A 13104-nucleotide genomic window follows, 5' to 3' on the forward strand; every position below is an offset into this window, starting at 1 on the left:
GGGCCAGTCCACCTGCTAGCCCTGAAAATTGCTTTTATTCCCCTCTGTGTGGTTGTCTTTCCCTACACATTCCCTACACTGTTTGTGTGTGGCAGATTACAATTTAACAAATTAAAGAAAAGGTGTAGCCTTTTGAGAATAGAATGAACTGCTTAGGAAGAAGTTTCTTCCACTGCCAGGGATGTTCAAACACAGGCTTGGCTGACTTTTTTTTTTTAATTTTTATTATTATTATTTTTTAAATTTATGATAGTCACAGAGAGAGAGAGAGAGAGGCAGAGACACAGGCAGAGGGAGAAGCAGGCTCCATGCACCGGGAGCCCGATGTGGGACTCGATCCTGGGTCTCCAGGATCGCGCCCTGGGCCAAAGGCAGGCGCCAAACCGCTGTGCCACCCAGGGATTCCCCCCTTGGCTGACTTCTTGATGGGAAATGATGCATTTGATCGATTATTAATCTATTTGATTTAAAGTTCTTTCCCCTGCCGAGATCAGATGAGGGGAAAATACAGTGATGGGCCTAAGACAGGATCAGCAAACTTTAAAAAAACATATTAAACTCTTTCTGGTGTATTCTGGGCAGTAGGGATAGAGGGGGCATTTCAGTAGAAGAATCTGCAATGTATCCAACTGCAAAGAATGCATCAGGCACCTCTTTTATTTTTAAAAAAAAAATTTTTTTTTTTTAAATTTTTATTTATTTATGATAGTCACAGAGAGAGAGAGAGAGAGACGCAGAGACACAGGCAGAGGGAGAAGCAGGCTCCATGCACCGGGAGCCAGATGTGGGATTCGATCCCGGGTCTCCAGGATCGTGCCCTGGGCCAAAGGCAGGCGCCAAACCGCTGCGCCACCCAGGGATCCCCCTCTTTTATTTTTTTAAGAAGATCTTATTTATTTATTTCAGGTGGGGGAGAGAAAGAGAGAGAGAGAGAGAGAAAGGGCGAGCGCAGGAGCAGGCAGATGGAGATGCAGATGCCCCGCCAGGCAGGGAGCCCAATACAGGGCTCAATCTCAGGACCCCGGGATCATGACCTGAGCCAAAGGCAGACGCTCAACCAACTGAGCCACCTAGGCACCTCCTTTATTTTTCCTTCCAATCTCCTCAGATTTTCTGAGAAAGGCTCTTCTTCTGGGTCATTGTCTCTTCATGGTGCTCTCAATATAGGACTCCAGCAGGAAGATGGTTTCATCCACCTGGATCTCACTGGCATCCAACCTGAGTGAAAAAGTGAAAGCATTTGCTCAGATTGAGCATTCATTAGCATATATAAGGTTAGAGGCCATAGAGAATGGCATTGAGAGCATTACAAGAGATGGTTCGAAAGGGGAGGTGATGGCAAAGGTCTGGGAAAGAAGTGATGAGGGCCTGCATGAAGACCAAGATAAAAGGCTGGATTTGAGACACATTACTGAAGTTAAATCCATAAACTTGGTGAATAAGAGTGTGTGAGCAGGCAGTAGAAGCTGAAATGCTTTCAGAGTTTTTAAGCTTAAGAAAATAGATGGATTAAATTCTGCCAATTGAGCCGGGAAAGAAGAGAGTGAGTTTAGGTTTGCTTGGGTGAACTTGGAGGGGTAGCTGGGTATGGAGGTGGACTTGTCTGGAAGGTGTTTTGAAACATAGGTTTGAGATTCATGATGCTGACTTGTTGACATTGCGCTTCAGGGTTTCTAGCTGCTGGCGTTCGGGGACTGTGATCATCTCCTCTATTTCTTGAAGCTGTGCATCCTCTGCACCTGTAGCCTGCATAGATGCAATGATGGCTTCCACCCTCTGAGACTTTTCTAGTAGACGCCTGTCAGACAAACACAACTTTGAGGTATATCCCCTAGCTCTGGAGATTCTTGTACCCATCAGCCGTAAGGCATAACTCCCTCTTCTTCCACATTCCTGATCAAAGTGGATATTGCCACCCTCCAAGGACAGTCTTTACAAGTTTAACTAGAAATATGACTTCACTCCAGAAACTCTTACTGCCTTTTTTAATAAATTTAATCTGCAAAATTATTTCACTGGGGGTACATCAGAACAGTTTAGACTAATGTACAATTTAGGTCAACCTAAGCCAATAATTCAATGCAACTAGACTGGTTATTGTCTCTATTGTTTTCTTTTTCTTTTTCTTTTTTTTTTTTTGTCTCTATTGTTTTCTATTTCCATATGAAATTTCCCTTAAGACTTTGACCTTGAAAAATGTAATTACTCAATTGAAAATGCTACTCACTTGTTCTCTTTGGTTTCAAATTGTCTCCTTTCTATCAAGTTGGCTATGCTCTGAGGGAAGAGAAGACAAGAAATGCACATGGTTCTATTTAAGTAGCTCTTGTACCGGCTAACTGGGGCATTAGAGTTAGACTCTTCTGTGTGGAGGAAATGGGGAGAAGGTCCAAAGAAATTACCTTGTAGCACCTGTGCAGCAACATTCGGGCAGCTGATAGGATGTTCACAGTATATAAATAGAAGGTCCTGGATGGGGCATGGTCTGGGGTTTTCGGAATTTCCTATTTGTCCACAGAAAGAAAAAGAGAAATCATACTGTTCTTCAAAAATGGCAAGGTAAACACTTGTTCCATCCAGAGCAACTCAACCTTTCCTCTTCCCCAGTCATTCAGCATCTGTGTTTATAGCAAAATCAGCCACATGCAGAGCTTTTTCTACTTGACTGTCAGCATCCTCAGTGGGGAGGAAAGAGAAGGCAATTAACATTTACTGAGCAACCTTTTTTTTTTTTTCTTAAGATTTTATTTGTTTATTCATGAGAAACACACACACACACACACACACACACACACACACACACACACAGAGAGGCAGAGACACAGGCAGAGGGAGAAGCAGGCTCCATGCTTTGAAGCCCGACATGGGACTCAATCCCGGGTCTCCAGGATCACGCCCTGGGCCGAAGGAAGCGCTAAACCGCTGAGCCACCCGGGCTGCTCTTACTGAGCAACTCTTATGTGCCATGTAGATTGTATTTGATCTTTAGGACAAACCATATTATTTTATTACCACCACCCATCACCATTGTATTGATAAGAAAAAATGACGGTAGATAATTTGTTCAGTGTAACTGGGTCAGCAGCAGAACTGTGATTCTGTCTCCCAAATCCATTCTGTCTATTTCCTCATAGGGCATACTACCTGGCTTTGCGGACCCAATAGATGATGTTGGCAGTTTTAATCTATATAATAGATTTAACAGCTGGGGAAAGGACAAGTCACAAGGAGTAGGAGCTAAGGAAAAAGGGAATTTTGGGGTGATTTCTTGAGGTGCCTCTATTTAACTAAGGCCACTTAAAGCTTTCCTATTCTAAAAAAAAAAAAAAAAAGCTTCCCTATTCTCTTCAAGTGCTTGCTAGGTCTCTGTTAATCTTTTTTTCTGTCTCAGAGCTGAAGTGAGAGTTTGCTTGAGGTTCAGGAGGTTTGCCTCAGAAGTTTCTTTCACCCTTGACCAGCTCCACTGGTTGGTGACTGTTATGCTACTGGTTACCTGGAGTGATATGAAATTTCCTGAGAGCATCTTATAAAGCATATCCTTTGCCTCCTTTGCTGGAATCATTGCAAAGTCTTCTACCTGCTTCTGCTCCAGGTGTTTCTTTTGCAAAACTAGACGGAATATTCTGGCACAACGAGACCCAAACCTGGAAAGGAATAAAGAAAGCAAATGGCATGACATAGATTAGTTTTAGCTCCTAGTCACAGATGGCAGTTGCTCTGTTTCCATGTATGGAGCCAGGACCAGAGAGAAGAACAGTGGTCAGAGATTTCTTTCAAAACTCCACAGATTAATGATGGTACTACTAATCATAAAAGAGTCACCAATTGCTGACTCATTTGAGTACCCGAGTTCCTGCATTTATAAGTAAAGGCTTTAGGAAGGCTGGTTAATTGGCACCATTGGGAGTTAAGTGGTAGAGCAGTAGTGGATGGGATCTGTAGCAGTCCAGTGGAAAAACGGGCAACATGCACCAAGATGTATCTTTTTTTTTTTTTTTTTTTAATTTTTATTTATTTATCATAGTCACAGAGAGAGAGAGAGAGAGAGGCAGAGACACAGGCAGATGGAGAAGCAGGCTCCATGCACCGGGAGCCTGACGTGGGATTCGATCCCAGGTCTCCAGGATCGCGCCCTTGGCCAAACAGGCGCCAAACCGCTGCGCCAAACCGCTGCGCCACCCAGGGATCCCTACCAAGATGTATCTACATGGGGTGCTTACATAATGATTAAATTGCTTATTCAAGTGAAGTGTGGAAAAATGGCCCCAACCCTGAGTAGGGTGACACTCTTACCTCTCCTGCACGACAGACTCCAGAGTGGCTGTGGCTAGGGATCCTAGAGCTTTATGCAGGTCTTCATGTAGAGGGTTAAGGTCAGTAATGTTTGGTTTGGTCACTGTGATCTTAGTTTTATTCCTAAATCAGGGTTTTGCTTAACTAAAATTCGGTTAATTCAAAGTCCTTTTTACTTCTTTATCATCAATGTATGAGTTCAATTTTCTGACTTACTTAGTATACTAAATATTATCCAATCTTTTATTTCATAAGTCACCATTCTTCTTCATAGTTCAGGCTGCCTGACTATAAGGAAATAACTGGTAAGGATACTGATGACATACATTCCTCCACCACTGTCGCCAGACTTTCCAACAAACTCTAGCTATTGGAAAAAACACAGAGAGAGAGAAATAGAGAGAGTTAACTGGATGGCAAGTCCAGTGATTCTGTTTCCAAAGGAGCAAATAAGGCCAAAAGTCTGTAGCAGATAGCCTTCCTATCAGCTGATGGTAGAGAAACTGTCTGAGCTGGGCTAGGTAGAAAATGAGGCTACAGAAGGATACCAGGTTTCGGTGGCAGAAATAAATTGTAAACACAGCAGGAAAAAAAGGAATACAAAACAAAACAAAAGAACAAAACCCCAAAAAGGAAGCAAAACACTTACTGGATCATCTGCCAGTAGAGTGAGATACTGATCAAGAACTTGTTTAGAGATGTTATAGCCAACGGGCAGAGATCTGAAGATCTATGGAGCAAAAAGAGAAGGTAAAAATGGGCTTGGGAACTTAGAATTGCTGACTTTGTTGAAATATAGATGTTTAATACATAAATACAGAGTAGCATTATTTGTAAGAATAAAAAAACTAGAAACAATCCAAATGTACAATAATAAGGAATTGATTAAAATAAAGTACAACATGGCTACTAAGTGGAACATGATGCTGTCATAAAAAATAAGATCTACATATGCTGACATGAAAAAGGTGGCTTAGATACATTGTTGTATGAAAAAGGCAATTTTAGGGGTGCCTGGGTGGCTCAGTGGTTGAGCATCTGCCTTCAGCTCAGGTCATGATCCCAGGGTCCTGAGAGCAAGTCCTGCACTGGGCTCCCAGTGGGAAGCCTGCTTCTCCCTCTGCCTATGTTTCTGCCTCTCTCATGAATAAATAAATAAAATCTCTCTCTTAAAAAAAAAAAAGCAACTTTAGAACAGTATGTAGAATATAATTTTTTTTTTTGCTGAAAAAATACATATATCTATTTAAATGTTAGACTATACATAAAAAAAAGGTCTGAATAAATTTAGGTATCAAACTATTAACAAGAATCCCTGTGGCTGGGATCACATGAAACTATATACATATTTATTTATTAAACTTTTTTTTTTTTTTTTTTTAAATTTTTATTTATTTATGATAGGCACACAGTGAGAGAGAGAGAAGCAGAGACATAGACAGAGGGAGAAGCAGGCTCCATGCACCGGGAGCCCGACGTGGGATTCGATCCCGGGTCTCCAGGATCGCGCCCCGGGCCAAAGGCAGGCGCCAAACCGCTGCGCCACCCAGGGATCCCTTAAACTTTTTTTTTAAAGATTTTATTTATTTATTCATGAGAGACACAGAGAGATAGAGAGGCAGAGACACAGGCAGAGGGAGAAGCAGGCTCCATGTAGGGAGCCCGATGTGGGACTCGATCCCGGGACTCCAGGATCACACCCTGAGCAGAAGGCAGCTGCGTAACCGCTGAGCCACCCAGGTGTCCCAACTACATATATATATTTAAACTGAGGTATGTTACATACAATAACAAGCCCAGATTTTAGAGGTTCAGTTTGATGAGTGTTGACAATTATGTATATCCCTGTAACTGCCACTCACAATAAGATATAGAACTTGCACGCCATTTCTAAAAGTATAGGGGGCTACAACTTGAAAAAATTATACATTTCTATTGTTTGAATAGAGGTCATGTAATTACTGTTATTGAAAGAAAAAAAACCTGAAATTTTTGTTATAAGTTTAAAATTTTAAAAATAATATGAACTGAAAATACTATAATATGGATAAATATAATTATGAAATAGAATATAAATAAAATGTATTTGGTACATTAAATATTTATATTTTAAGAAACATATACTAAAAACAAATTTAAGATACATAAAACTAGTATACTGAACAAAAGCAGTACAAGAAGCCAAATGATGTTCTGAGTACCAACAAAGGTTCTCAGATTCCAGATAGTGGATTCTTAGAACTGGGAATAGCTGTACTTTGTCTAGGAGAATGGTTTAAGTTTTTTAAGGATGGATCCCCAGAGACCAATATTTTGTACCTAACACTTGAAGAGAATCCCTGTCCCACCTCAAACAATAAAAACTCTTTCAAAGGCTCAGATCTCAACCTAATCCCAGGCTCTGTGTATAAGAATCATAACATCTGCAGTCTGTTAGAAAAGTAGTACAAGAACATGAAGATCACCTCATTGGAAGACAACGGCTGGGTGAAGGGGGCAGTAGAGGGAGTAGTAATCTCACTCATCCGAAGCATAGTCCGCACGATCTCACTGCTGGTCTGGGTTTGAAAAGTGAACTACAATTCAGAATTCACTCCACTGTGCTGACTCTGGCTATATGCCAATGGCTACATCTGGCAAATAAGTGAATGCTCCTGATTTGGGACACCGTCCCACCCACTTAGATACCACCTGGTCCATCCTGTTGGCAACTGCACTGACAATGGCTTGGTCACGGAAGTGCTGATGGAATCTGTCAAGGTTGGCCTGCCAATAAATCCCATCATCTGGAATGGGCTGAGGAGGAGAAAAGGATTAGAGAGAAACATTTAGATACTGTGAATATGGGGAAGAGTTTTCTGGCGAGGAGCTTGGATTTAACTGTTCACTATTTTTTTTCCTATTCAGTAGCAACCACGTGGGGTGGAAAAAAAAAATCATTCAATCATGTGGATCAGGGCCTTGATGAGACAAATTCACAATACCCAATTCAGATTCTCTAAACTCATCTCTATTTATTTATTTATTTATTCATTCATTCATTCATTCATTCATTCATTCATTCATTCATGAAAGACACAGAGAGAGAGGCAGAGACGTAGACAGAGGGAGAAGCAGGCTCCATGCAGGGAGCCTGATGCAGGACTCAATCCCAGAACTCCAGAATCATGCCCTGAGCCAAAGGCAGCCGCTCAACCACTGAGCCACCCAGGCGTCCCTTAAACTCACCTCTGAATTCACCTAATCTTTCTCTATCTGAACTCTTCTCCAGTATCCTTAAATTTTCTATTTACCCCTCTCTTCCCACTCTCAGCACATGACCTTGCCTCTTATTTCAGAGAAAAAACAGAAGGCCCTTTTTTGGCATAAGATCTGACCTCTGTTTAATGATGAAGCCTCAGAAAGGAGAAAGTAATGGAGTTTACACTTTGTTAGTTCATTCTTGGTCAATATTGAATGAAGTTCATAATCCTACTAATCCTACTACTTCTCAATCAAGGACCTTGTAAATCTCTTGGGGCCTGTTACCTTTGTTATCTTTCTGCCTTGCCTTAGGGTGAGGACCCCTAAGCCCCATTACCTCTTTGTTATCTGTGTTGTGTTTTGGTCTCTTGGCCTTGGGCTCCCCAGCAGCATCTTCATCAGATGATCTTCTCCTTTTACCTTTCCCTGATAAATAAAACAGGCAAACAGTTATGCTACATCTCATATGAAGACAGGAAATCACTGAACCTGAGAGCAGGTATCCCTCTATCCCAAGACATCTCCAGCTGCCTCTAGGTTAAAGTGGCTGGGGAGGCTGAGGAGCTCCAAGAAATTCGAAGTAATGATGAAGTCATTCGAAGCTCAACATATTCAAAAAAGAAAGTTCTAATCTTTCTACCTCAAACTGTTCCTGTTCCAAACGCTTCCTTTCAGTGAGTAGGACCATTCATCCTCCCCCCACATGCAAGTCAGACACACAAATGTCATTTAGTACCTCTGTCTCCTTTACCCTTTCTGTATCTAATTTTTCACTGGGTTTGTCTACATTTTACCTTTGCCCTATCCTATCTACAAGCAGGAAAATCTTTTAAAAATGCAAATTAGATCATGTCACTTCCTTTAAATCCTTTAGTGGTTTTCCTTTGCTCTTATTTTTTTTTTTTTCCTTTGCTCTTAGGATAAAGAACAGATGCTGTCTGTATAGTCTTGCATGATCTAGCCCCTGCCTATCTTTCTATCCTCATCTCATGGCTCTCTTTGCTCACCATGCCTTAATTACACTGACCTATCTTTTACTTCCTCAAATATCCTATTTTTTTCTCATTGTACACTATTCCTTTTGTAAAAATATTTATCCTCTGTACTCCTTCATACATTACCTCACTGGTTAGTTCCTGCTTCTGTTTCAAATCTTAGCTCAACTGCTACTTTCTCAGAGAAGCGTGTGCTCTAAACCCTGAAAAATTTGGTTCCCTGTTACATATTTTCATAACATCTCATACTTTTCATTCATAGTGCTAATCAGTTTTTTAGTTATACATCTATCTGATTATTTGAGTAATGTAACTCAAATCTTTTTTACCTTAGTCTTAAGCCCCAAAAGGTCAGGGACTTGTTTTTTCATTTTACACCACAGTATCTGGCACAGAGTAAATATTTGGTAACTGCTTGATTGATTCATTCATTAATTTAACAATCTTTGAAGAAGAATCCACAACCAGGGCAAACCATAGTTTCAGGGGTCAAAATTCCTTACCGATCAAGCTCAGTTTTGGAACCAGGTACATGTCCTTTTCACTGTTCACAAGAATGGGGGCAGGTGGCAGTGGCCCTGGGTCTGAATTCTCAGTGGCAGGCACCCAGGGGCAACGCTGTACAAAGTGTGTGTCTGCTAGTCGCACAAATGTGTTTGATACCTCAGCATAGTCCATGGTCTTGCCATCTGTACAACAGGATGAAAGTGGCAGATGAGATTGCCTAAGTTAGCTGAAGTTCCAGTCCTGCAGCCAGCCAATCTATGCTTTTGCTAACAGCTATGAGTACAGTACTAACCCTCCATAGTCTCTGTGAGCCTGTCTGCCACTTTCTTCACAACAGCTGACATTGTCATTTTGCCATTCAATAGCAGCTCCTCAACAATGAGTTCTCCGGTGTCACTGTACAGTGTTTTGGCAGTATAGATGTACCGGGGATACCTAAGCATTCGCAATACGCGGCTGCACTGGGCTTCATACTCCACTACACCACGTTTGTGCACTTGATATATCACCAGGTTATGTTGGATAAGCACACAGAGGGCTTTTTTTACCTAGATAGGACGCAAAAGAAAGAAAGAAAAGATCTGAAGGCATAGCTCATTTTTGTTGCCAATTTTTGTTTAATAATTTACTAAGAGATAGCTGGCTAAGGATCTGTGTGCTTCTTCCCTCCCTCCATTTGGATAAGCTATTGAGAATCACATGTCAAGGGGCACCTGGTGGCTCAGAGATTGAGCGTCTACCTTTGGCTGGGGTTGTGATCCCTGGGTCTTGGTACTGAGTCCCTTATGGGGCCCCTTGCTCAGCGGGGAGCCTGCTTCTCCATCTCCCACTCCCCCTGCTTGTGCTTTCTGTCAAATAAATAAAATCTTAAAAAAAAAAAATCACATGTCAATGGAAGAAATCAGTAAGATTCCTCCCTCTGACACTCATTTCCTCTGATCATTCAAAGTATAATGTGGGGCGCCTGGGTGGTTCAGTTGGTTAAGCATCTGACTCTTGATTTCAGCTCAGGTCATGATCTCAGGGTTTTGACATAGAGCCCCTACATCAAGACAAAGGCTGAGGGTGGAGCCTGCTTCAGATTCTCTCTCCCCCTAGCCGGAATATGTGTGTGTGTGCACAGCTTCTCTCTAAAAACAAAACAAAAAAACCTTCCGAAGTACAATGTACTTCCCCTCCGTTATTCTTATTCCTTAAAGGTAGCACTGAGATTAATAGACTTATTATGAATAAGCAAGGTGTAGCATATTAGGAGCAAAGATTTGCCTAAGAAGCCATGATGAACCAGGAATACCTTGAGAGCAGAACCCTGAGGCCTACATCTTATCCCCCCCTCATTCCCCAAATAACACTGTTCTGATCCTAAGGCAGACTTTCTCTCTTTTTTTGTTTTGTGGGGTGGGGAGGAATAATATTTAAAGGTAGATAAAGAATGAAAGCAAATTAATGCCGTCCACACATACCTGATCCAGTGATGTTCCTGTGTCATGGGCAATTACTCTTAGTGGCTGGCTGCCAGTCCTGATTAGGTGGACTCCAATTTTTTCTACAATCTCTCCAAAATGCTCTTGTAGCAACAAAGAGCAAAGTTTAATTTCTGCTTGAGTCATTGTACTGAGAAGTCTCAGAGCTAGAGGGAAAAAAGGCCATATGATGGATAGTTTTCCTCTTTTGTTGGAAGTAGAGCTGCTGAGTGCAAATTCGTGTACTTTCTAAATGGCAATTTTAACAGTATATCTTTAAAAAATTTCATTTTAGATACTGTCTCAAGAAAATAAAAGTCACTGTAATTTTCCTTATTATACTGATATGCTGGAAACAACTGAATGTCTAACAATAGGAATTAACTCAATAAATGATGGCATACCCATACAATGGAATACTAGCCACCATTTAAAACAAAGTATAATACATATGAACATAGAAAATTGTTCATTAAGTGAAAGAAGCAGGTCACAAAGCAAAACGTAGAGGACAATTAAATCATAACGAAAAACAAACAAACAAACAAACAAACAAAAAACCCCAAGAAAAATGCATAGAAAAAAAAGACTGGAAGACTATATGTCAAATTTACTTTAATGGGATTATGAGTGATTCTAATTTTCTTTAAAAGTTGGGTGTAGGGGATCCCTGGGTGGCGCAGCGGTTTGGCGCCTGCCTTTGGCCCAGGGCGCGATCCTGGAGACCCGGGATCGAATCCCACGTCGGGCTCCCGGTGCATGGAGCCTGCTTCTTCCTCTGCCTGTGTCTCTGCCTCTCTCTCTCTCTGTGACTATCATAAATAAATAAAAAAACAATTAAAAAAAATAAATAAAAGTTGGGTGTAGATGATTTTGCGATGTCACGGACTTTAGATTCAATACTCCATTGCTTGTAAGAATTAAGGCCACTGTTCACGGCCGTAGTGTCACCTCAGTCCATAAAGGAAATGACAACTTAGAAGAAAAGGAGGCAAAGAAAAGCTTCTCAACTGGGTGTTTCAAACAGGAGATGAAGTATGTTGTCTGAAAGGCAGTATTTAATTCTGAAATTTCTACTCCTTGAGAAAGTAAACATACACAGAAACAGACACAGCTGACCCTAAAGTATAATTACTTATTATCCCAAGGGCTATCAAGCATTGATTTGTTTAGTTATTCTCCCAAATCCCCAGAGGCCAAGTCTCCGCCTCTCAGCTCTATATTCCCATCCGCACGTCCTTGGGGAAGCATCCCAGACCCTGTCCCATCCTGCAACAGGGCTTCCAGGGAGCCTACTTAGCTCCTGGCTCTTACTCCCTTCATGCAGGTCCCCGTTCCAGACTCGGTCCCCTGGTCCACAGACAGGGCCGCTTCGTCAGGGGAGCATTTCCCACTAACCTCGGGGTCAACGCAATCTAACAATGCGGCTTCTTGCGGGTCCCACCGGCCGCCGGGGCAGAGGGGGAGCCCACGGCCCTCACTCGCAGGCGGACGGACAGCCAGGAGGAGGGAAAGGGGAACCACACGTGCCGCTCTACCCCGGAGTTTCGGTGGTTTCCGGTGACGCTCTTTCTTTCCTCTCGCTGGAAAGCTGGAGGACCAGCGAGCCGCTGTCTGAGGAGCCGGCGGGCAGGCTGCGGCGGGCGGACTCTCCTTCCTGCGCCTCTTTGGTGCCGGGAGGCGGGCCGCGGGGTCGCCGTCCGCGCCGCCGGCTCGCTGGGCCCGGCCGACTCACGTGACCCACGCGGCCTCTGGCGGCCCGCCGCACTTAGGAAGCGGCGGCGGCCGAGGCGACGACCGCAGCCCGGAGGTAGCGGCCTGGCGGGGGACGGGCCGCTGCCCTCTCGGACGGCCGCGGCGGAAGAGAAAGATGGCGGAGGCCTCCGCGGCTGGCGCGGGCGCAGGCGCCGCTGTCGCCGCGCACCGGTTTTTCTGCCACTTTTGCAAGGGCGAGGTCAGCCCCAAACTACCGGTAAGAGCCCCGTGCCCCCTGCGCTTGGGCATCCGCGGGGATTCTTCGCCCCGCAGTCCCCGGAGGGGTCTTCAGCGTCCCGCACAGCCCGGATTTTTCTGACACCAGCCTTCCAAATGCCCGCTGCTCGCTGTTTTCTGGTCTCCGGCCCCAAGTCCTGGGCGTCCCGGCCCTGGCTCCAGAGCTCCCGCCCAGCCCTTTTCCCCTCCGGATGTTCCACCTGCCCCTCGCTCCCACCCGGCCCTTCACCTGCGTCGCTTCACCTTTTTTTCTCTCGTAGCAAGTTCTGACAACTCTCCCCGTAGTTTTCTTTCACTCTTTCTTACCTTGTCTCTATCCCACAATGACCCTCTCTTTCCCCCCTCTCGATATCTTCTGCACTTCTCACCTTCCTCTGCGGCCTTTTTCACTTTTAATCGGACACCCCCGCCCCCCAATCTCCAGGGGAGCCAAATAGCGGATTGCTGAGGGTTGTCCCTGTTCGCTTGTCTCTAGGGAAGGAAGGAAGAAAGCGCGGAGAGAGGGTTGGAAGGTAACTGTGGGGAGGTGAGGATTTTGCTCCTCAGTGGTTTCTAGGGTTCTTGTGAAAGTGAAAACAAGTGTGCTAATGACTTGCAGACTGCCTTGTGCG

The 13104-nt window shown here is 43.6% G+C and overlaps 2 protein-coding genes across 5 annotated transcripts in view; one reads left to right on the forward strand and one right to left on the reverse strand.

The window, feature by feature from the left end:
- Positions 1–822: 822 nt before the first annotated feature.
- Positions 823–12031, reverse strand: POLR3C (RNA polymerase III subunit C). Of its 3 annotated transcripts, XM_041754357.1 has the most exons (15): positions 11900–12031; positions 10502–10668; positions 9331–9586; positions 9035–9220; positions 7874–7962; positions 6985–7089; positions 6759–6851; positions 4943–5023; positions 4609–4660; positions 4294–4354; positions 3494–3644; positions 2403–2504; positions 2228–2277; positions 1649–1798; positions 823–1218 (listed from the first exon to the last, which is right to left on the reverse strand). In XM_041754357.1, exons 2-15 carry the CDS (start codon positions 10646–10648, stop codon positions 1137–1139), a joined length of 1605 nt encoding a protein of 534 aa, XP_041610291.1. In that variant the 5' UTR covers positions 10649–10668; positions 11900–12031; the 3' UTR covers positions 823–1136. The 3 variants fall into 3 exon arrangements, with proteins under 3 accessions (XP_041610291.1, XP_041610292.1, XP_041610293.1); XM_041754358.1 differs by lacking the exon at positions 6759–6851; XM_041754359.1 differs by lacking the exon at positions 11900–12031 and having other exon boundaries at positions 9331–9584; positions 10499–10636.
- Positions 12032–12126: 95 nt separating this feature from the next.
- RNF115 (ring finger protein 115) overlaps positions 12127–13104 on the forward strand; it is an 80709-nt gene continuing 79731 nt past the window's right edge. The window contains exon 1 of one of the 2 annotated variants that reach the window (XM_041754360.1): positions 12127–12473. In XM_041754360.1, the coding sequence (XP_041610294.1) occupies positions 12372–12473 (102 nt within the window). In that variant the 5' untranslated portion in view covers positions 12127–12371. The remainder of the gene's footprint in view (positions 12474–13104) is intronic. The other variant, XM_041754361.1, reaches the window with a different exon arrangement.

Source organism: Vulpes lagopus, chromosome 5 (genome assembly GCF_018345385.1).
Source record: "Vulpes lagopus strain Blue_001 chromosome 5, ASM1834538v1, whole genome shotgun sequence".
Taxonomy (NCBI): domain Eukaryota; kingdom Metazoa; phylum Chordata; class Mammalia; order Carnivora; family Canidae; genus Vulpes; species Vulpes lagopus.